Source organism: Cynara cardunculus (genome assembly GCF_001531365.2).
Source record: "Cynara cardunculus var. scolymus isolate 2C chromosome LG 9, CcrdV1, whole genome shotgun sequence".
NCBI lineage: Eukaryota > Viridiplantae > Streptophyta > Magnoliopsida > Asterales > Asteraceae > Cynara > Cynara cardunculus.
Window position 1 is genome coordinate 14,750,504 of NC_037536.1, and position 25,813 is coordinate 14,776,316.

The 25,813-nt window shown below is 32.3% G+C and overlaps 2 protein-coding genes across 2 annotated transcripts; both read right to left on the reverse strand.

The window, feature by feature from the left end:
* Positions 1 to 644: 644 nt before the first annotated feature.
* LOC112518426 (NADH dehydrogenase [ubiquinone] flavoprotein 2, mitochondrial-like) lies at positions 645 to 8,141 on the reverse strand. The gene is made up of 10 exons (XM_025126110.1): positions 7,976 to 8,141; positions 7,854 to 7,886; positions 7,675 to 7,740; positions 6,270 to 6,386; positions 3,957 to 4,034; positions 3,753 to 3,858; positions 3,595 to 3,641; positions 1,887 to 1,964; positions 1,096 to 1,161; positions 645 to 1,015 (listed from the first exon to the last, which is right to left on the reverse strand). Exons 1-10 carry the CDS (start codon positions 8,039 to 8,041, stop codon positions 908 to 910), a joined length of 765 nt encoding a protein of 254 aa, XP_024981878.1. The 5' UTR covers positions 8,042 to 8,141; the 3' UTR covers positions 645 to 907.
* A 5,965-nt stretch (positions 8,142 to 14,106) lies between these two features.
* Positions 14,107 to 15,089, reverse strand: LOC112517935 (auxin-induced protein 22D-like). The gene is made up of 2 exons (XM_025125364.1): positions 14,786 to 15,089; positions 14,107 to 14,629 (listed from the first exon to the last, which is right to left on the reverse strand). The coding sequence occupies exons 1-2, from the start codon at positions 14,959 to 14,961 to the stop codon at positions 14,251 to 14,253; spliced, it is 555 nt and encodes a 184-aa protein (XP_024981132.1). The 5' UTR covers positions 14,962 to 15,089; the 3' UTR covers positions 14,107 to 14,250.
* Between the last annotated feature and the right edge of the window lie 10,724 nt (positions 15,090 to 25,813).

Consider the following 25,813-nt stretch of genomic DNA (forward strand, 5'->3'; position numbering starts at 1 on the left):
ACAAATAAGGAGTATTTAGTGAACAACTATTCTATCGTTTAAGGTAGATAATAGATATATGTATATCTCAATTCTCTTGGAGTCTGTTTTCAAGTGGGATAAGTTGATGTTTTTTGATGGTCTTGTACTAGAAGCTCTGTTTTAAGCTACTTCTAAGTTACTGAGTTCAAAAGTTATAAATTTATTCATGACATCCATTTAACAAAAACCAAACGAGCCCAGTAATCCAACCAGCATGCAAGGTCTGTGGGTGGAATATACATGGGTTTGTCTTCTATTACGAATAACATATGTAATATACACAGACTTGTCTCTATCCCAAAGAATAGAACGACTAATTCCATTGAAAGCCATGACTTGCAAAGATGATGAAGCCACAAATTAACAAGAACTCCATAGCTTATTTACCTCAGTGTTCTTAAAATCTGTTAAAATTCAAGTTTACAGCTTATTACCTGTGTGTTTTTTAAAACTCCATGTTGAACTTCATAAAATTAACAGATTAAATACATTCAAATACAAGATAAGCATCGAGCTCTACTAATACTACCAAAGCAACCAAAATAACAGAAAACCTTGAATATATATATATATATATATATATATATCAGCCTCGACTCGCAACTGAAAACCACACAAACCCATAGCGGAGAACGGAATGAAGCAAAAAAAACACAATATCAAGGGGTCGTATTTTCCGTTTCAGAATTGAGATGCATTACGCTGCATCACGCGAGTACATAACTAGCAGTAAAAAATTTGCTACTATCTTGTGCATTACAAATGTCGAGAACAACTCGAACTCACGGATGTCCGGCGAACACTCAAAGCCATGGCATTATTAGGAAGAACATTTACCCGAAAGAATTCGGTTTTCCATTTCATGTAAAAAAGAAAGAATTCCACTTCAGCAGGCATCTAGGTCACGGCATGGGGGAGGCTTCGGCTCACCCAGCAACGTAGTATTCCCTCCTGCGGGCCCACAATTGACACGCTCGGGGTTTTGGGTCCCACGCTATCAAGAATCAATATATAAAGAAGTTAACTAGTGTTTCTGATATCAATCTCACAAATACGGTGTAATTTATCACTTACCGGTGGCTTTTCTCCTCGTTTTAGTGCCTCGACTATTTCCACAACTCTCTTTGGGGTAACATCTTCCTGCATTTTGCCGCAAAAGAAGATACAATCACAATTCCCAGATCCATACAAGTTTTGGTGCCAAAATCACCGAACTGTGCGTTTGATACACGGACGGGACTGGACGGGCAAGAGTGAGATAGACAGTTGAAAGAATTGCAGAAGGTTTTAGAGTTTTAATTTGACATGGATAGTTTAGTAATTTACCGATCTTGTCCCATCTTCTTGATTTATGTTTCGTCTATTTTGGTTAGACAGAAAAAAATGCATTTTTGTGGAAATTTGACAAGTAGCCAATCAGCAAATAAGGTTTCACTCTTTAGCCATTTTCAGACCCAAATTCACTTTTTAGCCAATCCTTAAGCAGAAGGCTTAAGCATATGCCTAAGGATCGGTTTTCAGCAAAAAAAATGCATATGCATAAGGTTTCTGCATAAGGATTCCAATGTAAAATCTTGGGTCAGAAACCTTATGGATTCTCTTTTTTTTCTTTGAAAACCAATCCTTATACATATGCTTAAGCCTTCTGTATAAAGATTGGCTAAAAAGTGAATTTGGGTCAAAAAATGACTAAAAAGTGAAACTACCTATCAGCTTTGGGTATTTTTGTAAATTTCCCCATTTTTGTCCCTCTAAATTCCGTCCGGTTCCAATCTAGTTATCGCACCAAATGCACGACAAAAGTTTTTGTTTTTCCCTCCCTTGCATACCAAACGCAACCTGATAGAATAGTTTATAATACTCACATAGTAGTTATATGTATATCCTTCGGATCCATTTGAATAGTCGGCCACGGTTATCATAGGAGCATTTACACAGCAACCCTGCAGAAACAAAGAGTAGATATTTATATTACTCCCCCCGTCCTTAAAAAATGTCGACAATAAAAACACATAGTTCTAGAACTATATAATCATTATACTTTTTAATTAACTGAATGAAAATTTTACCAGTAATGATAGAGGCAAACCTTCCTCTAACGAATTCCTCCATCTCATAAACTCTTAAATATTCGAAGTCATAGTTAAAGGGTAGAATTAGAATATCTACTTTTGAAAGTGGACCCTTACTTTTGGGACGGAGGGAGGATCATACATGCCGATGAGAAAGAAAATAAATGTCCGCAAGGGAAACGAACATGTGTTTCGTGGGCAAGATATGAGTATTTCTACCTTTCGGACTTGTAAAGATGAAGCTACAGATTAGCAAAAATTCTATATCCTTGCTATATTATAGAACATGGATCGGGTTCCTGAGAGACGCCATTTTTCGTGACCGGTGTGAGAAATGTAACCTTCACATAATATATGTGAATGTACCCTTATACTGTCATTGTGTGAATGCACGTGAAGGTGACCGCTTTCACAAGAAACAGTGAAGGTACACATTCAGGTCTCGTCGCCTTCACCACCTTCAGAAAATATAACATAACATTCACACAATATAAGGGTACCTTCACCACTTCTAACGCTTCTCACCAAAAAATCTTTTGTCTCATGTGACCCCAAGTCGGTAAAGCATTTACCCTATGTTTCTTAAAATCTCTTAAAAAATTCATGTACAACTTATTACTACATGCATGCAACTTCTTGAAACTCCGTGTTTATAACATACCGAACATACCGAAATATTAAAAACCAGCTTGGATTCAGGAGGCAGAATATAGTATACGATAAAAGCTAGGATATAAGAACTTCTGGTTAAACATAAACAAACAAACTAATACAACGGTATGATCTAGTATGTATGCATACACGCACACACACATAGTAACATGTAATAAAATTTCCATAACAAAGTTTGTTTTTTCAAAACCATGAGAAAAGGTGTGTGATCGGGCTCTCCTATCTGGATAAAATCTCAGATTCATATATGAATAGAGTTTCAGATTTCCAAAAGCTACAATTGATATGTAATAACTAAAAATGTCCAAAGGTAGAGTATTATCTATATTTGGGTTAATCTGAAATTATTTTATCATATCACATTGCTGATAGGAGGACAAGACAAACATACAAGTTCATTTAAATGAGTGCCAACTTATTTGTAGTTAGTACCAGGTAAGAAAGGGTAAGGACTCAAAACTGTAAAAAGAAGCAATTAAATACCAGAAACACATCCTGAGAGCATGCACAGCCTTTTTCCCACACAATTATCAGGTTAAAATGAGAACCGTAAATATATTGAGAACCTAAAACCAACTATTCATGCTTTATTCATGATGAATGTCGTGATAAATATTCATCATGAATATTATTCATTATGAAGATACATGAATACATGATATTCATTATGAAAATGCATGATTATTCAGGGCTATTCATCATGAATAATACACATATTAGTTGATTCCCGGTTCTCAAAATATTTATGGTTCTCATTTGAACTTTCCTCGTAAGGCACAAGTAAAACAATGAAAAGACAAAAACTTCGACAACTAAACAAGTGACTCACCATGCATTCCATTTCTCCAACAGAAAACAATCCATCCTTTGTCACCTCTGCATATCGTAAAGTAGCCATAGAGTATCTTAGATGCCACTTCTAGAGTCATCAGTGTGTAAAAAATCACAGAAATATATTATTCACTTGTGCATATATAATATACAAACCATTTCGTTTTACTCCCAAGTGCTTCAATAATGCATCTTCAATTTCCCGTGAACCACGAATCATACAAGGAGTTGTTCCACAGACCAAAAGATGGTATTTGCCAACCTACAAACAAAGCCATTTGTCCCAACTCACTTTGACCTCTTAAATTCAGATAAAAATGTTGTGTTTCATGTCAGCAAATGCACATGTGAAGCCATTACCTTTGCTCTATTAAACATGGAATAAAACGTTGCAACCTCATACACACGAATAGGAGCAACTTCTATAACTTTCGCGACCTTCAGAATGCAACAGAGCAACGTTAGTGCAAATGAACAGAGAAAAGTACAATGTAGAAAAAAATATATAGTGCAAAATGCATCAAAATGCAACGAGATTTGTCTTAGTTATTTAGTGTAACAAAAAGAAAATTCCTCAAACAATGTAACAAGATAGACGACTTTTGATGACGAAGGGTCAACTGGTCAAGTTTATCGTCCATTTCGTTGCAACTCTTTTGTAAACGTCTCATATTTCTTTAGTAAAAATGGGTATCCATGTCTTCAAATGTTACAAGATCGGCAGGATACAGGTCAAAATGGGTACAAAATAGAACTTTTCGGAACTTCGTTACATAGATTGAGAAAAAAAACCTTCACTACACTGAATAGGAATTATACCAACCTTCGTTGTGTTTTCATACATTTTGCCCAAAAATATATTATCAGAACTATACTTTGACAAATAATCTTATAAGTTGGGACATAAACGTCTTTCGGGTGTAGTTACATGGAAATTTCCACATAACATTTCGAAAGTTTATCGTCCATAATGGAAAGTGAAAACTAACTTTTTGACAATCGAAGTCACCATCAATATCTGGTGTGAATCATGCATGAAATTGTCTTTGAAACAAGCATTTTCAAGAAAAGGGTGTGTTTGACATGCAGACCGGACCGGACACGATGGGAAAGAGTGAGGTAGTCACGTGAAAGAACTATGGAAGGTTTAGGGTTTTAACTTGACATGGGTAGTTTAGTATTTTACCAATCTTCTCAATCTCCCTACTTTTTTTTCCACCTACTCCGGTGGGACACACTCAGTCTCATCTTGTCCCAGTCTAATGTCAAACCAAATGTAGGACAACAGGTTTTTGATCTGTCCTGTCTCATCCTGTTCCATGTACCAAAAGGATCTTCTCATGAGTGATACTGTAGCAGAAAAAATTTCCAACGGGTCTCAAGCAGGATAATGAAGTGTGAAAAGGAAGTGACCTCAATGATAGTGAACAAATTGTCAAATTCAAGCAAAAATAATTTAAATTAGTGTAGTTTTGTGGACAGGGTAGTTTGTCTTAAGAATCCAATGATGGAGAAACTTTCAAATGGCCTCTCAAAGGCGTAGTATGTAGGAATTTTACTTCCATTTTTTTGACAGTTGAGACCATATGTAGAAGTGAACGCCGACTGGCATGCCTAGAATCACATGAACAACTTCCAGGTTCAGGATATTTTTAGAACTTGGAAGAAAGGGACCAACTTGAAGGGACTATAATAACCAATTTTGCTATAACATAATCATTTAAAAAAATAGTAAAGAAATACTAAAATATTATCATCATTATATGGAACCCTAGTACCACTGAATACACTCAGAACCACATTTACACACGTACACATATTTACACACATACATGCACAAATGTGTGTGTGTGTGTCCTTAGGTTGTAAAATAGTGTTAGTTCCTACACAAAATTTGGTCAACATTTTCATGCAAATTGTGCTTTAAGATATGCATATTGGGTCGACCCCACATCTAATTGTGCATCTCACCCAACACAAATTTCAACTGTCACTAACCAAATTTTATGCAGAGACCACTCATGTTTTTTACCCCACAAGTGGACACACACATGTATATACATACATATATATATATATATGTGTGTGTGTGTGTGTGTGTATGCATGTATATGTGTACGTGTGGATATGTGTAGGCAAAATATTTTTAAAGCAACGGTTAAGCTCCTCACTCACATGTAGGTCCACCCCACAGCACTACTCGTTGAGAATGGAGAGCCCTCTTCGGTTCTTCCTTAAGCACTATTCATTGGGATATCTTAAAAACTTTGACCGCATGTAATGCATACACACACACTGCATAATATACATACATGTATACTTATACATGCATGTTATAAATATGTGTAGACAGTATACACGTCAACATTGTACATACATACATATGTTATATGTACATGCATGTGAGTGCATATTAAACTTTTAATCAAACAAAATTACAGGATAATTTCTATCTAAATGGACAAAGAGCCTTTAGCATTTGCACCAAGCAGTGTTGTTACTCCTAGTGTTGAATTAAGGGAATAAAAAGGTTATTATTATAAAAAAAATGGATCTACACATATACATATGATATGCCCCAACAACAATGATATTAGAGATATACAAGGATATTCACACACACGGGGCAGCCACATATCTTCAGAAAAATTGTATATAATCATGCCAACATACCGCATCCATTGCTGAAACAGGAAGCCACCCTCCATGCTGTTGTTGTGCAAGATCTAGAAGTGGGATGACTGCAGATTGCTTGTAGTTAGATGGATAGTGAGACAGAATCTCATGTACCTGTATGTAGAAAATAACCCTCATAAATCCAAAAATTAGACAACTCGGCAACATCAACAGAGATATAGCAATAGCTTCTAATGAAAGCAGTCTGCATATCACACTAATTACATAAGAAAGGGAAACTAAACTGTCAGATGGAAGACAAAGAAGTATATTAGTCCTAAAAGATAAACTATGAAGCTATATGACTTCAAGTCAACAATCAACAAATTAGAAACACTCTCTCGACCAGTAAAAACCATATAATATAGCATCTGGAAACTCCATGGACGAGAAAACCAACAGAGAAAAGATGCATCTTTGTTCAGAAACACTCGGGTGCAAAATAAGAGACAACAAGTAACCACTTGAGGAGCAGGATGCTAAGAGTACTTTTAGTTTCTAACATAAAAATATATTGACAACTTCAAATCTGCTGAGTTTATCTGTTAAGTGCCACCATAGTGGCTTTATAATAAAGTTGGTTGGGCTAAGGTATTATGCTACGTTCTCATAGCCTAGATGTTGAATTGTCAATCCAAAATATCATGTGAAGGGACAACTTAATAACAATTGGGGATATTTGATCCATCATAATTTTCCATATGATGACACCACAAGACCTCTCCATCCCCCAAGTCTCCAAGAAGGTTGACAGCCAACTAATACTATTCCATATTTATTAATGTCACTAAGCAAAAAACTTGAATTTGATTGAAAACACACTCATTTTCATGTATATAATGAAGATGTATCTAAGATCTTACACTCAACACATGGCCATATGGAAATTACAGCATGACTAACTTACTGGCTAGTTTAAACCATTGAAGAACGAGGCTGAAGCCAAAAAATCTCAGGGGAAATAACAAATACTTCCGCAGATTGTACTCATAGTCATAGATATGCATTGTTAAATTAACTGAGAATTCCTACAAACTATGCATAAGGCTCCAAACTATGAAACATATTCCAATTAGAGTTTCAATTCTTAATTCCTATCCAGTGCCATAGTCCTTCGCAAGGTACAAACTCAACTTTACATTATCAGCTGTATTGCATAAAATCAGTACAAAAGTAGATTTCTAGAAGGGTATATTAAGTTCAGTTTCAAGGGAGACTTCCACTCCCCACATTCCTCTAGCATCAGATTTCAATTAAGAAGCCCCATTCTTGGTGGTCAGAATTATCAAACAAAATTCATGAAAACTACCAAAAACGTGAACATTTCAAAGCTATGCGATAAAACCCTAAAATCAATTAAAAGAAAAAGTTTCCGACTTAAAGTGAGATGATTAGAGCCAACCTTTGGTTTGTTAGCCTCACTGAATTCCCATGGAACCTTGGGGTTATTGTCGGGAGTATCAATATGCTACACGCACAACCACAAAAAAGAACACATAGTCAATGAAATCAAATGCACATGTACTATCAGACGAACCAGGATCAAGATTTCAAATCATACACAAATCGATGGAAACTTACATAGTTAAGGGCGGTGGATAACGATCGATTTGTCTGAAAAAGACGAGTGAATGAATCAGAAAAAGGGATGGAAATGATGCAACGAAAAAACAATATTTACAGCAAGGAAATTGGGTGAAAACCTGAGGAAATTGACGGAAAGCTTGACGGATCTCGAGCAAACGTTTGGATGCGAGACGAGCTAGCATTTTCGTGCTCTGATGCTGTTATCGATTGAAAATGGGGAAGATTTTGGGGCAAAGCAGCTAAAAGAGACCCCAAGACTGAGGAGTGGATCCTAATGTATATGGATGTGCGATTTGCCCACCGAAGGCTTGTTTTAACAAAAACCCGACCAATTAGATTTGAATTTCGATATGGTCCGGACCCGGTAAATACTTACCGGTAATTTTTCTTACCATATAAACATGGCAAGGGTCAAGAATCTTACCTGATAAGAGCGGTGATAATGATGGAGAGTCTCATCCGGTAAGTGAAGATGACGACTCTTACCCGAGTAAACGCTTACCAGGTAAATTGTTGCATATGATACGTTTTGATGTACTACAATCTTACCCAATAAAATATATTATAGTATTGACTTCTAACATTAAGTATTTACCGGGTAAGCATTTAGGTAAACGGCCCCTAGATGTGGAAAAAAACTTGGATTTCTTTATAAATTATTCTTAAAAGTTTATTGAATAAGTCACTATCAAACAATTTTATATAGTGGATCGAATAAGTTGTGAGTCTTATTAAGCTGCTAAAAATCACGCTTTTACTTAATCGAGTTGTAAAAAGTTTAAACTGTATGTATTTCGTTGGAACTCGATCACACTTATTCGAAATCTGGTACCATCTGATATATTATGTTATATGTATGTGCAATTTGTTCGATCGTTTCAACTTTTTAGGTGTTGAAGTTGTAATTTTGTCTATTGGTAAAAGAATTGTATTGCTAGATGGTCACAATACATATAAATGTGAATGCACTCTTGAAGCAATTGGTTCGATAGGGTCATGTAAGTATGTTGATAAATGTTGTGTACTGTCGTTGTAAGTGGAGATGGTTTTAAGGGATGAAACGGAGCAAGTATTGGGCGGGTAATGCTTCTCCGGTCCCGACGGGTCGGGGGGGATATCTGACGGTTTTGAAGAATCCGTTTAGTAAAAGATAACGTATTTTAAATTATGATGTAGCGTCGGTACGTCAATTACCAATGTTGAAAATCAAGTATATTTCTCATTTAATAATAAGTGCATACATACATACATACACACACACACACATATGTATATACGTGTATTTAACAAGATTAAATTTTAATCGATGTTAGATTGGGGGGAGGTAATGTCATCTCAGAGCTTGTCTCAACCCCATTTTGGGTATGAAAATAAACACTCGCCCTGTCCCATAAGGGTTAGGTACTCGACGAATACCTGCCCCAACTGGTAAAAAATTTCATCCCTAATGATTTGTCACTTCTTATGCACAGATGTGTTCCAATAACATATCTCATGTGTCACAACCCTACTAACTGAACCCACATAGGTTAGGTTACGTTCAATTATGTTTTAAAAAAATCCAATAAGTTAAGATTTCTCATACCACACCACATCAGTTGAGTTGGGTTGGATTGTTCAAACACCTTCAATCTAACCAGTCTCAAGTAGTCGTTCGATTCTCATATTTCACAGGTGGGCCATTGTAAAGGAGCCCAACGAAACGAATGTTTTTTGTTATCAAAAATAAAATTCAATACAAATAATAATAGAAAATACAAGGAAGAAAAAAAAAAAAGGGAAGCAACTAGGAAAATTGACATTAATAAAGCATATGATAGATTGGATTCGAACTCCTTGCGTCTAATCATGTTAAAATTGGGGTTCTTGACCCATTGGGTGAATATGATCATGGTCTATGCAGCCTCGGTCAGATATTTGGTTCGTGTAAACGACCAACTTATGGGGCCCATTACTCCCAAGCGTGGCCTTAGGCAGGGTGACCCTTTATCACTGTACCTTTTCTTTATACGCATGGAAGGTTTGTCTATGTTGATACAAAACACGAAGAGTCATGGAATGTTGCATAGTTGCCAAGTGGGTAGAGGCGCACCAGGATATCAAAGTGGATGATTGGCTTGTTCCGGGGAAAAGCATGAAAAAAAAGGCTCAAATGGTGTGATCTCTCTGTCACTCCTATGAGTGCTATGTTGGATTTGAATCAGATTTCAGACCAATCTATATTGATTGACTGCCTTCATTTTTTAACACTTGTAAAAAAAAATGAACGCCGGTGAAAAATGTAAAACATTTTTGCGGACGTGGGTGAAAAAATGTAATTTTTTTCGCAGACGTGGGTGAAAAATGTTTTTTTTGTCGTTTAGCTGGATCCATAAGGAAGTGGCATTTATGTAATTCTTGAGAGAAATGGCTAAAGAGTGGAACCATGCCGTTAAAAAATGACTATTTTAATTAATTTCTCAAAAAATGTATGATGAATCAAATATCAAATAATATAACTGAAACAAAGCCCAACATAATTTAGTCTGGACTTAAACTAGCTGAGCCCAACATAAATAAGGCCCAAGCCCATTAGCGTTTGAAACAGGGGGTAAGCTCAAAACTAGAAGTGAGCAAAGGCGAGTATCAGGTCAAAATTCATAGAACCGGTCTCGGGAACAAAACCCAGACCGACGGTTCCTAGAATGAATGAATCAGAACTGGAATCGGTTACATCGATTCTTTTTATTTGGTAACCGGTCTAGAATCGTTTGGAATGGTTTCGGTATCGAGTAACCGATGTCTAATTTTTTTTAAAATTTTTATCATCTGATACTATAAAAAATAATTACTAGTCTATTACAAAGTACCAACTTAAAGTAATAAATACTACAAACGGTGAAAGTTAATCAGATAAAAACTAAAAACTAACTATTACATATATAACTGCATAGAAACTCATGACAACAGCAAAACAGCTTCCAAATCGACGATAAATGTAACCCTAAAAGGTAAAATGATAATTTCAGTTTTAGTTTATTAAATATAATAAACATATAAAAAATTATTTAAAAAATAGCGGTTATCCGTGGGTTCCGGTTCTGGGTACCTAACAGGACCAGGTACCTAGGTCCCGAAACCGCTCTCAGCGTGTACCTAGCGGTTAATGATTCCGTATTTTAGAAACTGGAACTAATCACATCGGTTCCGATTTCGAAACCAACAGTTTTAGAAGGTTCTGGTTTCAAAGACAGGTATACGATTCTAATACTCACACCTACTAAAAACCAACCCTTTATTTGAGCAGAAATTTGAATGTGTAACACCTCTAAAATGTAAAAATAACAATGATTTAAAACTCGGTTAAATCTGGCATTTAAATACCAAAACAAACGTATTTTTCCCAACATGGCAATAAAGCTACAAGACAGCAAATACAGAGTTTCTATAGACTTCTATCTAATTCTATTAGAACTAGATTTAAGTTTAACCACAAGGATGGTGCCTGATTGGTTTGAGCTTGCTCCAAAGGTCAAAAGTATCAGGAGGTCTCAGGTTCAAATCCAAGAAGAAATAAAAATTCCCTTATGGCCACGAAGGTTCAAATTCGGTGACTCTGAGCTATCTGCAAAACAGGTGGTCTCCCTGGATTAGTCAGCTCGCATAACGGGTTGGATATCCAGGTTAATAAAAAAAACTAGATTTAAGTCGGGGATTATAAACAACCACCAAATTTGCTATCTCCAAAAGAATGAGAGCTCTCCAAAAACGCTCTCCCTGCTTGTGCCTCTAAATGGAACTCCAAGTCCAAGCTCTTAGGCTTGATATTATCGTGACCTGTTATACGTATAATTGAGAAGAAGTGTTAGGTTTGACGTCTAGTGAGATCCAAAATTACCCCAAGTTTACAAATAATAAATAAAAACAAGGTACTGATAAATATTAGCCTCTATAGGGGAAAATGTTAGTCTTGCAAACAATGTAAAAACCGTTTTAGAACCAATTAAACTAAAAAGACGATAATCAATCAACTTATCATGCGATAACGGGAGAAACCCGATTCCATCAAGTGACGGAACACTAAATAAGCCACATCGAAAAGTTGACGAGTAAAACGTCCTTAGCATATGAGCCTTGACAATTACTCTTAAATTGCATTTACAATTTGGTTTATTAAAAAAAAACAATTAAATCTTTAAATTATTAGTGTACAAAACACTTAACACATGTAAGGCATCATTAAATTACTCACATTTGATCATGAAGGTTCAAATACGATAATTTCATATTACCCGTAAAATAAATGGGTGTTCTAAAATTAGTCGACTTGTATAACGAGTTGGATATATAGGTTAATAAAAAAATTACTCACATTTGAATTTTTAATGTATATCTCATCCAATAGATCCATCCTCTATGATAAATGTTTGACTTTCAACATCTTTTATATTCCCTTTAAATTTATGCTAATCCTTTTACTTTTTCATATACTTTATTCTAGAATTTTTATTTCTTTTAAGATTTAGTATATATATATATATATATATATATATATATATATATATATATATATGGGATTATGTGAGACTAAAAGTTTTTCGTGAGACCCGTAATACTAATTTTCAATTCTTGAATTATATCTACAATCTAAACATTCATAATCACAAAATTGCCACGAGACTTCTCAATAATCACAAAATTGTCACCGTACAACTTTAGACCATTAGATCATTAGTTTATAAAGTTGATCAATGAACATAAACTGGTCTTACGTATATCACGAAAAATCATTGGTCTCACATGAACTCAACCATATATATATATATATATATATATATATATATATATATATTCAAACGAGAATAATAATCATATAATAATACATGAAAACAGTCGGATCAAATTCAAATTACATGTAATTTTATACTAACGGTCAAAGTAAGGATGTGTGGACGACGTGATCTGCGATTTTAGGTTGCGACCATAGTCGCATGAATCATACGTGATAAAATCACATGTGAGTTTAGTGTAAAATCACATATGATTTAATCATTATTCTTATATTCTTATTTGGTATTGTTTTTATATAAATGTGACACACTCCCCCTTATCTCTATATATACACAAGAATGTGGTTAGTTTAAAGGGCAAACTGCACAAAGAGATAACGTATTTTAACTTAATTTCTATTTTGGATAACGTACTTTTAAAACTTTCATTTGGTACATGTAAAGTTTCAAACATTTAAGTACCCGAGTAACCGGGTGAAGACTAATTTTAGATTTAGAAAAAGACTAATTTTAGATTAAAAATTTCATGTCACTAACCACGTCAGCAAATAATATTGAGTTGGATACCACATCAGCATGATAACAAGTTAATGCTTCAACTAGTTACCCGGGTACTTACATTTTAAAACTTTATATTTTAGGTACCAAAATAGAAATTTTGAAAGTACGTTACCCAAATTAGGAATCAAATAAAGATACGTTACTTTTTTATGCAATTTATCCTATTTCAAAAAAGAACAAAGATATTCTTTTGCTTAAATCGAAAATCAACAAAATATAACAAAAACCGAATCAAACTAAATCCACATAAAAAATATCACACCATATTTTTAATATATTTTTTACCTATTTTTTCATGATTATTTATTTTTTTAAATGATTATTATCTTCCAAAACCATGTCTATATAATTTCAATTTGGAAAAACACATGGTGCTTGCTTTTGGAATATAATTCAACCAAATTTTTTTGACTAATTTAATATTTAAAATATCTTTTAATATTTATTGACTTTAGGATCATACGATACCAACATGTTTTCGTGAGATTCGTAAGACCACTTATCTACACTCAAAACTTCACAGCAAAATATTGTAAACATAACTTTCACGGTGTTTTAGTTGTGAATGTTCGCCTTTTTTTCACCTTCACAATGTTTTGATGTGAAGTTTCAAGTGTAAAAAAATGTTCTCACGAAAATAGATTGGTATATACAGGGTTGGGTTCCAGAGAGAATGAAAGTTACGATGAGAATTGTAAGAAGAGGTTTTCATCCTTAGATCAATCCCAATTAAAGATCAACACTAATGAGATACAAAGAGTCAAGTCCCGTAGCAAGCGCAATTCATGGGTGGATGAGATATAAGTGGTGATCAAAAGTTGAAATCCCTTTTTACGTTTCTTACCTTAACTCCTATTCTCAGACGACCTTTCATCTGTACATATTATTAACAAATCAAAACCATGAAAGAACAAATCTTGAAAATTTCAACAAGTATTCATATATATTTGCTTTCATAAAAACATGTAGATGCAAAAAAAATTACATGATCATATTTACATATTGTGATTGGTTTCATTTCTTGAAAATAAAAAACAAAACCCTCTTCATCAACTCCATGATCAACCCTCCATAGCTTCAGATCCTTTCATGATTCTAAGCCTTCTGCAAGAACTTAGAAACATCTCCCATGGCACATCTCCAACCAGCATCCAATCTCCATCTTTGTCTTCATAAGTTGGTTTGTATGCAGATCCATGGTTGTACCCTAATTCTCTCTCTGAGTACAACCCTATAATGCACTTAAACATCGTTTGTAAACCCTTCACTAGTTCTTCATAACTTTTGTACATTTTCAGATCAACTTTCCTCAAATATGGAGCTCCATCCATGCTTACTTTCACGTATATCCCACAACCCAGCTCCGATTCATCGGTTTTCTTCCCTTGAAGTATGTTTTTCCGGTAAGATCTCACCGGCGGCCACCCAACAACTTGTGCCCTGAAAAACCCAGTTGACAGTTTTACATAAGTATATGAATCGATCTCCGAATCTGCAGTCTTGTGTGTGTGTGCGTATATTGAGAAAAAAATGAGGTTCTGTGTGTGTTTTTTAGGTGTGAAATTTGTTTAGATGTTGTAGGGTTTTGTAACTTACTTGGCGGGAGGGGGGGATCTTGAAGTATCGTTTGCATCCGAGATACTTGAACCCATTTCTGATGAACTTCTTTTGTTGGTGTTCGCCGGAGAAGGTGATGTTTTAATCTCCGGCTGGTCGTCGATGGATCCCGGCAACCCCAATCTTAGTTCGGTTGCTTCGAAATTAAGATCCATATCTCTGATTCTTGAAATTAATCGATCAAAGGATTGCAAAAAGGGGTTGTTGGATGGTTTTTCCGGCGAGTTTCTTGATTTTCCGGCGAGTGGAATTGGATAGAAAGAAGAGGAGATTGATTGGTTTTGTGGGTTGGTTTGTGATGGAAGATAAGTTTTATATAAAAGATTTAGGGTTGGGACATGATTTAGTTGACTTATTCTCTTTGTGAATGGAATTCATAACATTGGAATATTGATACCCACTCTCACACTACACACGCGCCCCCGAACGACGTCGTCTTGCAAAATGTTTTTAACCCAATGTCAAAGTAAAAATGATTTGAAACATTTAGTAAAATAGTTACTTTTTAATTCATTTCAAAATATATATGCACAATCAAATATAGGGGCTTTTTGGTAGTTGTTAAATAATTTGATATAGAATGATTAAGTTGTCAGAATGATTAAGAGGCTTTCATGGTATAATGCAAAATGAAATATAATTGTTCGGTAATTGTTTATAATGGAATTAGGGTGCTGAATGGTTAAGGGATGTCCGGGATACAAAAGCATTCAAAGAGTTTTAGAACCATTAAGAGATAGATTTTTTTTTGCCAAACAAGATTCACCTCTTACGGTTCAGAAGTTGTCTTTTAATAGAACTATTAAAAGGTAAACAAACAATCTCGTAGTATTAGAAATGATTGAGTTCCAGTGAGAATGGAAATTATAGTAAGAGATACCCCTTCATCCTTGGATCAATCATAATTGAAGATCAGCAGTAATAAAATGCATCAAGATGCATCACTCGTCTATATTTAAGACGGATGGAGTATAATGGGGTGTGAGTGAGATTAAATGTGATCAAGGTACATATATTTGTTCTTATGTTTCTCATTTTAACTCTTATTCTTATACGATCATTCGTTGTTTTAAGAATATGTAATTATTACATTCTCTTGCGGACCATGTTAAGAACTTTTTTACATCCTCCGTAAGTTGAGGCGTTGATAGTTGCGAAGGTAGTGACTTTTCGGAAATTTGGGGAGAGTAATGAAAATTTTTAAAGTTTAGAAACATATTCGCTTAATGCAGCGAGATACATCTCAATTTTAATGTTTATTTTTATTATTTATCTATGTTTATTTTATAATACAATTTTGTATGATTTTAAAAAAGAATGATAATGTTTTTTTTATTTAAATAAAATATAAATTTAAAGAACCCATAAAAATTTATATCGATAATAATATCAAACTAACAATTTAAAAGTTCTCGTTTTTTGTATATAATTTTTTAGTTCATTTTTTTAATATAACTTAATTTAGATTTAATGACAAAGTAATTTATTTTAGCTTTAATAATATAATGTTCTTTACAAAGATAATTTTTAGTTCAATTTTTTAATTATAATTTAATTTAGATTTTATATTTTTTATTAAGATAATAATTAAATATTCAGTTAGAACTCAATAATTATCCTAATTATATTTTAGATTAATTATTTTTTAAAAGAAGATATTTATGATGTATCTGATTATATTTATAGGATAGTTATATGAATTCAAATATATAACTTTAAAACGTTATACTCATACAAAAATTATTCGTATTCTTGATTTTTAAGTAATATGCATCATTAAATATATTATTAAAAGTTTAATCCAAACACATTATATAGATACCAGAAGGGTACTCGCACAATGCAGCGATATACATGTTGATTTTAATGTTTCATTTTTTTTTCTCGATTGATGTTATAATATAGTTTTATGTGGTTTTGAGAAAACGATAATGTTTTTATTTATTAATAAAATATAAATATGAATATATATCATAAAAAATTGAAAAAAAAATATGGATATTAATATCAAACTAACTATTTAAAATTTATCGTTTTTTATGTATTTCTTTAATTCATTTTTTATATTTTTGATTTAATAATATTTTTTTTAATATAATAATTAAGTATTATATTAGAACTCAATTATTATTCTAATTATATTTTAGATTTTATATATTTAAAATAATATATTTATCTTGTATTTGATTATGTTTATCTCCAGTTAGTTATACGAATTTAAAACTAAAATTTTATTAAGTTATATTTACACAAAATTACTTATAATCTTAAATTTTAAGTAATATAAATTAATAAACAATAATTCATATATAAAAAATGTTTTTTTTCCAAATATTTTATAATACTATAAGCGTACTTGCGCAATGCAGCGAGATAAATCATGATTTTAATATTTCATTTTATTTTTTATTTCAGTCGATGTTATAATATGGCTTTATGTGATTTTGAGAAAGCGATGATGTTTTTATTTTTGAATAAAATATATGTTTGAAGATATCATAAAAAATTGACAAAAATATATCGATATTAGTATCAAATTAACTATTTGAAATTCCTCATTTTTTTGTGTAATTTTTTAATTCAATTTTTTTATAATCTAATTTATGTACAATAACGAAGTAATTTATATTTGGTTTAATAATATATTTTTATAAAGATAATAATTATTTATTTTGTTGGAACTCGATAATTATTCTAATTATATTTTAGATTTTTTATATTTTAAAATGAGATGTTCATCCTCTATTTGTTTGTGTTTTTCCGCAGTTATTTATACGAATTCAAACATCGAGCTTTAATAAGTTGTACTTATGCATAATTACTTGTAATCTTGAATTTTAAGTAATATGCATCAATATACAGTACTTTATGCATAACAAAAATATACCGATATTCGTATCAAATTAACTATTTAAAATTCCTCATTTTTTGTGAAATTTTTTATTATAATTTAATTTATGTACAATAACGAAGTAATTTATATTTGGTTTAATAATATAATTTTCTTATAAAGATAACAATTAATTATTTTGTTAGAACTCGATAATTATCCTAATTATATTTTAGATTGTGTTTATCCTGTATTTGATTGTGTTTATCTACAGTTAGTTACACAAATTCAGATATGAAACTTTAATAAGTTGTACCTACGTACAATTTACTTGTAAACTTGAGTTTTAAGTAATATGCATTAATAAATAATAATTTACGTATAAAAAATGGTTTTTAAGAGTTTTTGTCAAATGATTTATAATATATAATATATATATTTTTTATATAATTTAATTTAAGTTTAATAATAAAACAATTTATTTTTTGTTTAATATTATAAATTTTATAAAATTTATAATTAAGTATTCTGTTATAATTTAATGGTTATACTAATTATACTTTAGATTTTTTATATTTAAAATGAGATGTTTATCCTGTATTTGATTGTGTTTATCTGCAGTTAATTACACGAATTCAAATATGAAAAGAATTTAAAAAATTTTAATAGTTTTAAAAATTTTAGCCAAATACGTTACAAGACGTAAAAATAGAAGGCACGTCCTTAAAGAGAGTGGGCGAGTGAGTTGTCAACGGAGTCGACAATCGGTTAGATAATACACCGAGAGATGTTGGTCAATCACCGGCATTTTTGGGTCAGCTGTGATTAGAATAGGGAACAGGAACAAGACAGCCTGTATGTAAACCTGTGGTCCTCCCAACTAACGGCTCTGATTCGCTGTATCTTTTGCTTTCTAGATATTAAATCTTGAGCGTTGGATCATGGACCCATTCAATGCGAAGAAAACCATGTGATTGCGGCCCCCATCTTGTCGATGAAGATGGTGACATTGCCCATGTGTGGACTCTGATTGGTGGAACCCCGCATCAATTACTTTTTATCATTTTTTATTTCAAATTGTATAAATTACATTTTTGGTCCTTGTGGTGTGTAAATATTATAGATTTAGTCTATATGGTTGGTTTATTTATATTTCTGGTACTATAGTTTGCCGATACTTACAGATTTAGTCCTCCTGATTAACAAGTGTTAAGTCCATGAGTTGAATATTTACTGGTTGTTAGTCACGTGAGGGTATTTTAGTAATTTTGTGTTTTAGCTCCTCCTCCCAATGAACCTTTACAGTAGGCAATAATTGATTACTGGACGGTGAATTGCTGGTGGTGTTGACATGAATTTCCAAAATATGATTGGTTTTCAGTGGAAAACCTTGTGCAATTCAATCTAGGTGTTCTTTTTTGTCTTCCAAGAAGGTTCCTTTTTTGGACATTTTCTTTTTTGTTTGGTTTCTTAATTTTCTGTTCTCTGTGTTTCGCATGTCAAATTTGTTGGACTAACATCATATCCAGATGATTGATATTTGGTGGAAGTTGGATTTGTTACCTTGCCATCGAAAAAGTTTCATATTTTTCAAAGTGTTCTGGAAAAATTCAAGTGGTTTTCTGGAAATATGAAGTAGGGCTTTAATGGTTGCAAAATAACTGATTGAAGTCAAATTCTGGTTACAAAATGGCAGTGATATTGGATTAAATGAGTCGTTTATCAAACGCTTTATGGATAAGCGCTTAGCAACAAGAGTCACCACTATCACTCATCTCGTGGAACAACATTTTCGGCCATTAAAATGGATTAGTGGTAAACGTTTTATAATCTGATAAGCGTTTACTGGTTAAAACTTCTGATCCTTTATCTTCCCTCTTATCGGGTAGGTTCTTGGTCCTTAATATGTTAACCCGATAAGATAATTGAACCAGTAAGCGCTTACCATGGTAAGTGTTTAATAAACGACCACTGAGTACGTAAACCTCTAGTACCAGTGGCATATCTCAAAGAGAAAACAGTTTTCACTATGGTCTAATGACAGTCCTCCTTCTACAGCTGCTTTTACCTTTTTTTTTCTTGTTTCTTGCAAACAAATTGAAGAGAAAGTAGCGGTTTTTGGCATGTATGGTGGTTTGATAAGGAGGAGAAAAGGGACGGATTGATGGTGGTGGTCGAAGGGATGTGTCGGTGATGTATTAGGGAAGAACAGTTTAAAAGGGGGCACTAGTGGGGCTGCATTAATGGATTCACGTTTAAGCATGTGTATATTAAAATTTATATAATAAAAATAGTAAAAAGAACAAAATGCCCACACGCGTTACTCATACAAGGTGCCACCCAACCTCCATCAATGACCATTGGCATGGGGACCAAATCGTAAAGATTTGCAAACTACAATGACCATTAATGTAATAAACAAAAGTCATGTACAAAATTTGTAACATTTACCATACTACAGGGACCAAAGGTGTAATTTACTCTTATTCTAATTATTAAATTTCAAATATAGCATTTAAGAATAATAGAATATTGTATACCATCTTTCTTTATTAAGTTGTATATTAGAAATATGTTGGCAATTATGAATTATTTAAACCATGTGTTCTTGATTATATATAAAAGTCAGATAATTTTTTAACAGTTGTTAGAAATAGGGATTTAATTCTACTGTTTTTGTAAATGCTGATGACCACTAGTATTCGAAACTTCAGGAACAGAAAGTGTTTGCTTCGACAAACCACAAAGAAAAAATTTGCAGTTTACACTAGTTTATAAAACTAAAAGTAAAAATGTTAACAAATCAGTTCAACAGATTGCAGTATTTTTATTTAAAAAATTAATCGTATCAGTCTGTTATGGACCGATTCAGTTCGTCTGTTTCCTTGCTTTATATTTTATAATAAAACAAAAATCATAACTCCATTTATATCATTAAGCTATATAAACAAATCAATTTAAGGCCAAACATGCATCTAATTGTGGGGGTATAAATGGTAATACAAATGTAGGGATTGGTCAAGCTAAAGTGGGCCATTGTGGGCCCATTGTCTAAGTAAAGTCCATGGGCCAATTCCCAGCTCATTCATCTTATAATGTGGGCCACATTGGGCCCATAAATACAAGGAGAAGAAGGCCCACTACTTAATTTAAGAAACTTTGGGGGTAAAAATGTCTTTTTGCATACCCCACCTTCAATTATGTTGTTGTACCACGTGGAACATTAGTTGTACCTTTTGGTCTCATTACCAATTCATTTGATAAATCTACTGAAATTTGAAAACATGTCCATTTCTTTTTATGTTTTTTTTTATGATGTAATAAATTTAATATGGAAAATCATTTAATTGATATTATTTTACAGATCAAAATTCAATTTTGGTCCATAACGTTTACAATTTTCAATTATCTGAATTTCAAAAATTCGGATCTGATTTTTCACGTTTGTCATTTCTTAAATAGTTGGTCCCTCTATTTAATGCATGGTCGTTAACTATCTCCGTTATATCCAGTTGAACGAGGAATATTTTAGACATTTTCATTATTTGATTATATTAAAATAAAAAAACCATATTATAATTTCTATCGTAAATTGTAAAAAAAAAACGGTGGTGGTTACCTTTTTTCTTTTCTTTTATTATGTTTTGCAATTTAAATTAAAAATATAATATGTTTTTTTTATTTTAATATAAAATTAAGAAATTAGTAAAATGACTAAAATACCTCTATTTTAACAGAAATTGACAAAAAAAAAAGTTATCGACGGTTAGATGTGGGACCAAAAGTCCAAAACTGTCGAAAATGTAATTTTTTTTGTCGTTTAGTTGAGTCCGCAATTACATATATGGGTGATTATAAACCTATGGTTATTTTGATAAACATGAAAAAAAAATGACTAGAAAAGTAAAACCAACACTGAAAATTGACTATTTTAATAAATTTATTTTTTGAATAATTTTTTTCACAAGGGCAAATTGTAAGAAAAAGTAAAGTACTTTAACTTGATTCTTATTTTAGGTAACGTATTTTCAAAATTTTCATTTTGGTACCTAAGATGTAAGTTTTAAACATTTAAGTACTCGGGTAACCAGTCGAAACATTAACATGTTATCATGTTGATGTGACGAGTGGTGTGGTATCCAACTTAGTATTATTTGCTGACATGGTTAGTGACATAATTTTTTTTAATCTAAAATTAGTCATTTTCTTTATAATCTAAAATTAGTCTTCAATCAGGTACCCGGAAATTTAAATATTTAAAACTTTACATCTTAGATACCAAAATTAAAGTTTAAAAAAGGGAAAATTGCACCAAAATGGAACCAACTTTTACCTAATTCATATTTTGGGAACCAACTTTCAAAATCATCATTTTGGGGAACCAACTTGCACCTGATTCTTATTTTGGGGAACCAACTTGCACCTGATTCTTATTTTGGGGAACCAACTTTCAAAATCGTCATTTTGGGGAACCAACTTGGACCTGATTCCTATTTTGGGGAACCAACTTTCAAAATCGTCATTTTGGGGAACCAACTTGTACCTGATTCCTATTTTTGGGAACCAACTTGCAAAATAATTATAGAAAAATAACTAAAATTCGTTTTTTTCTAAAAATTAATGCAATAAAATCTATTTTTTCATTTCAAATCTCGTTTTTTTTTAATGCAGATATCAAGTGGAACATAATTTTTATTAAATTAATTTTTTTCTAAAAATTAATGCAATAAAATTAATTTTTTTCTATTAAATTGATTTTTTTTGCATTAGTAAAAAATAATTTTTATCGTGGTAATTTGGATTTTTTTAAAGTTTAATTTGACATCTGAATTAAAAAAAAAACGAGATTTGAAATGAAAAATAGATTTTATTACATTAAATTTTGGAAAAAAACGAATTTTAGTTATTTTTTCTATAATTATTTTGCAAGTTGGTTCCCCAAAATAGAAATCATATGCAAGTTGGTTATCCAAAATGACGATTTTGAAAGTTAGTTCCCCAAAATAGGAATCAGGTGCAAGTTGGTTTCCCAAAATGATGATTTTGAAAGTTGGTTTCTCAAAATAAAAATTAAATGAAAGTTGTTTCCATTTTAGTACAATTTTCTCTCTTTAAAAATACATTATCCAAAATAAAAATCAATTTAAATTATATTATTTTCTCCTACAATTTAACACTTTTCACAAAAAGGTAACTATCAATTCGTTTGATATTCCGACTTTTGGAAGTTAAATCACTATATTTTTTTTAATATTAAAATTCAAAATTAATAAATAAATAAAAAACCTGATTGGTACAAATTATTTTAAAATCATAGAGTTTTGGCTTTTCATACAAAATAATTTTCGATAAATTACAATGGTCAAAATCAACACATCAGACAAATTTGAGTAACGAGTCAAAAGTCAAAACCGATTGGTTTGACTTGTATACGTTTTTAAAATGGAAATACTATTATTATAGTAGGGTTAGGTTCCGATAAAAAAGAAAGTTATGATGAGAAGCATAAGAAAAAATCTCTACCATTGTATCAATTTTAATTGAACGTCAACACTACTCGATGCATTAGATCAATTTTATTTCTAAAGGGTAATTCATGAGTGGATATGAGATGAAAAGTGATCAAGGGTTCGGATTTCTTCTTACGCTTCTCACCGTAACTCTCATTTTCACACGATCTTTCGCTTATTAGTACAGTAATAATAATATAATTCATTGTAATAAAACAACTTAAAATGTTATAAATAGTGATATATATATATATATATATATGTTTAATGGGTTTTCATTAAAAAATAGTTTAGGGACTTGATCATTCAAAATGAGAATATTTAGTCGTTTTTTTCTAGGGGTTTAAAAAAAACCATTGTACCGCTTAAACCGGTCGAACCAAGTAAAACTAGACCGTTTTTGGTGGTTTGAGTGGTCTAACACTTTTACTCTTTGGATCTCAAGCTCAAACCAATCGGACACCACCCTTGTGGTTTATGGTTTTTTTAAGTGTAAAGCTCATAAGAAGTCCACACCGACCAAATCGGTCAGACCAGACCGCGTTTGATCGGTTTGACAAATTGTGGGCAAGCCCGCTCAGTTTGAAAATTTTGTAAACCATCATTATTGTTTGTTTGTGATTTGGGGATTAAATCGGACCATAAACACCCCTAATTTGTTTTTAAAAAAATAGTTTAAAATTTTAATCATTTAAAATAAGATATTATTTGGTGTTTTTATGATTTATTTATTTAATTTAATTGATAAAATAATAGTGAGGTGGCACACGTGCAAGGCATTAAATGATGAATGTGAAAGGTGGGCCCAGAGACACACGTGAGCTGGGTCTTGAAGTTGGACTTTTTTTGGTATGTGAAAGTGGGCCGACCTTTATGTTCCCTTTCTTAGAACCAAGTCCAATCACACGTACAACTATTTATGCATATAGTACAATCATCTACAGTCAAACTTCCTCCATCCACTTACAACATGCCACGTCAGTGTCATCCCACTGTTGCTGGCCTACTTTTAGGATTTGTACCCTGTTCACATGCAACCATCTACACATGTACTTGCACCCTCCTATTAAAAAAAATAAAAAAATAAAAAAATCATGAAAATTCATCTTCTATTTTTGGAATTTTTTTTAAAAATATCAGTATTTATGTAAGTGGCACCTACGTGACTTGCGGAAGAGTTAAAAGATAAATAAATATTACTTTTCATCTAGGCCCGCAAGTGGCACTTCTGCAAATAGGTGAAAAGTGAACATTTTTTTTTGTCTTTTAGCTCCTCTGTAAGTCATGGAGGTGCCAGTTGCAGAGGTAGTGATGTTTTTGAATATTCGGGAGATAACTAACTAAGAGATGAATTTGATTCCTGAAAATGGCTAATTCTATTAATTTCCCAAAGATAACAGTATCTGGTTTTAGGGGTGTTTGTGGTGCGATATTGTAATTGTAAACGAGTCAAGTAGTAGGTTATTTGAGCTCTTAAAAGAGTCAAGCCGAGTGGTAGGTTATTCGAGCTCGACTAAATTATACCATGCTCGAGCTCGAATAACTTTTCGATGTAGGGATGTTCGTTTATGGGCTCATACTCATGATTGATTAACTGTTTATCGGATCGACGTTGATAATTTTTATATTTTTATTATATTATTTTTAAGAAATGTAATTCATCAAATGAGTTGGAATCTAAAAAGAATTGGAATGCAATGTTATCAAGTTTGACCAAGTGTTTGGTTGGGCAAAATGGAATGTAGTATGTCAAATCCAATCTGGTTAAATTCTGTCAGAATCCAATGTGATATGAAATAATATGGTCTCCAAATCTACTTGTTCTACGGGAGGTCAGTAGGCGAACGTTACAAGGTGAAAAAATCGATGTAAGCAAATTAAATGGATGAAAGGCTACATGTTGTAGGTATCATACATGGACCCAGAGGAGGATAACACCCGACATTTCCATTGTGATCTACGATAACAGGTGTCATATATGGTTTTGCTTATAACAATGAATGGCAAACAACGAATGTATTTTTTGTGAATTTGAAAAGCATACATCGACGAAATGAATGTTGTTGCTACAAGCGTCGTTTGTGTAGGCCCCTTTTCTTGTAGCTGGTTATATGGAAATTTGTTCCATCAATAAATATCTGTTTAAATTATGTTATAGATTAAATAAGAACTGCTATAAGTTGTTCTGCAAAAAAATGGATGTTATATAAAAACAAAAAAACAAACTCATTAACCAATAAAACACACTCACTGGTATCTGAGCAATTCTTCCCGTGGCCTCTCGGGAGAATCGATGACTGCATCTTTCCCGAACTTGGTGGTTAAACTCTGTTGCAGTGACGATACTGTAGGGGATAAATTTTTTGGTAGATAGGGAACACATAAAAACTTCATTTGAGGAATGGGCTACTAACAGTTAGTGTATCTTCAACTGATTTTTAAAAATCGAAAAAATTACGATTTTAGGGTTTCGAGTAAGTTTTTTGCACTAACGAATACTCCAGATTTGAAAAACTCCCCAACAACGAGAGATTTTTTCCATCAATAAAAACTTTGAAATTAAATATTTAATATAGAGGAATTAATTTTTTTAATTTATAAAATATTTTAATAATATATACTATATTATAAAGTATTTGACAAAAACTCTTAAAAACCAATTAATGT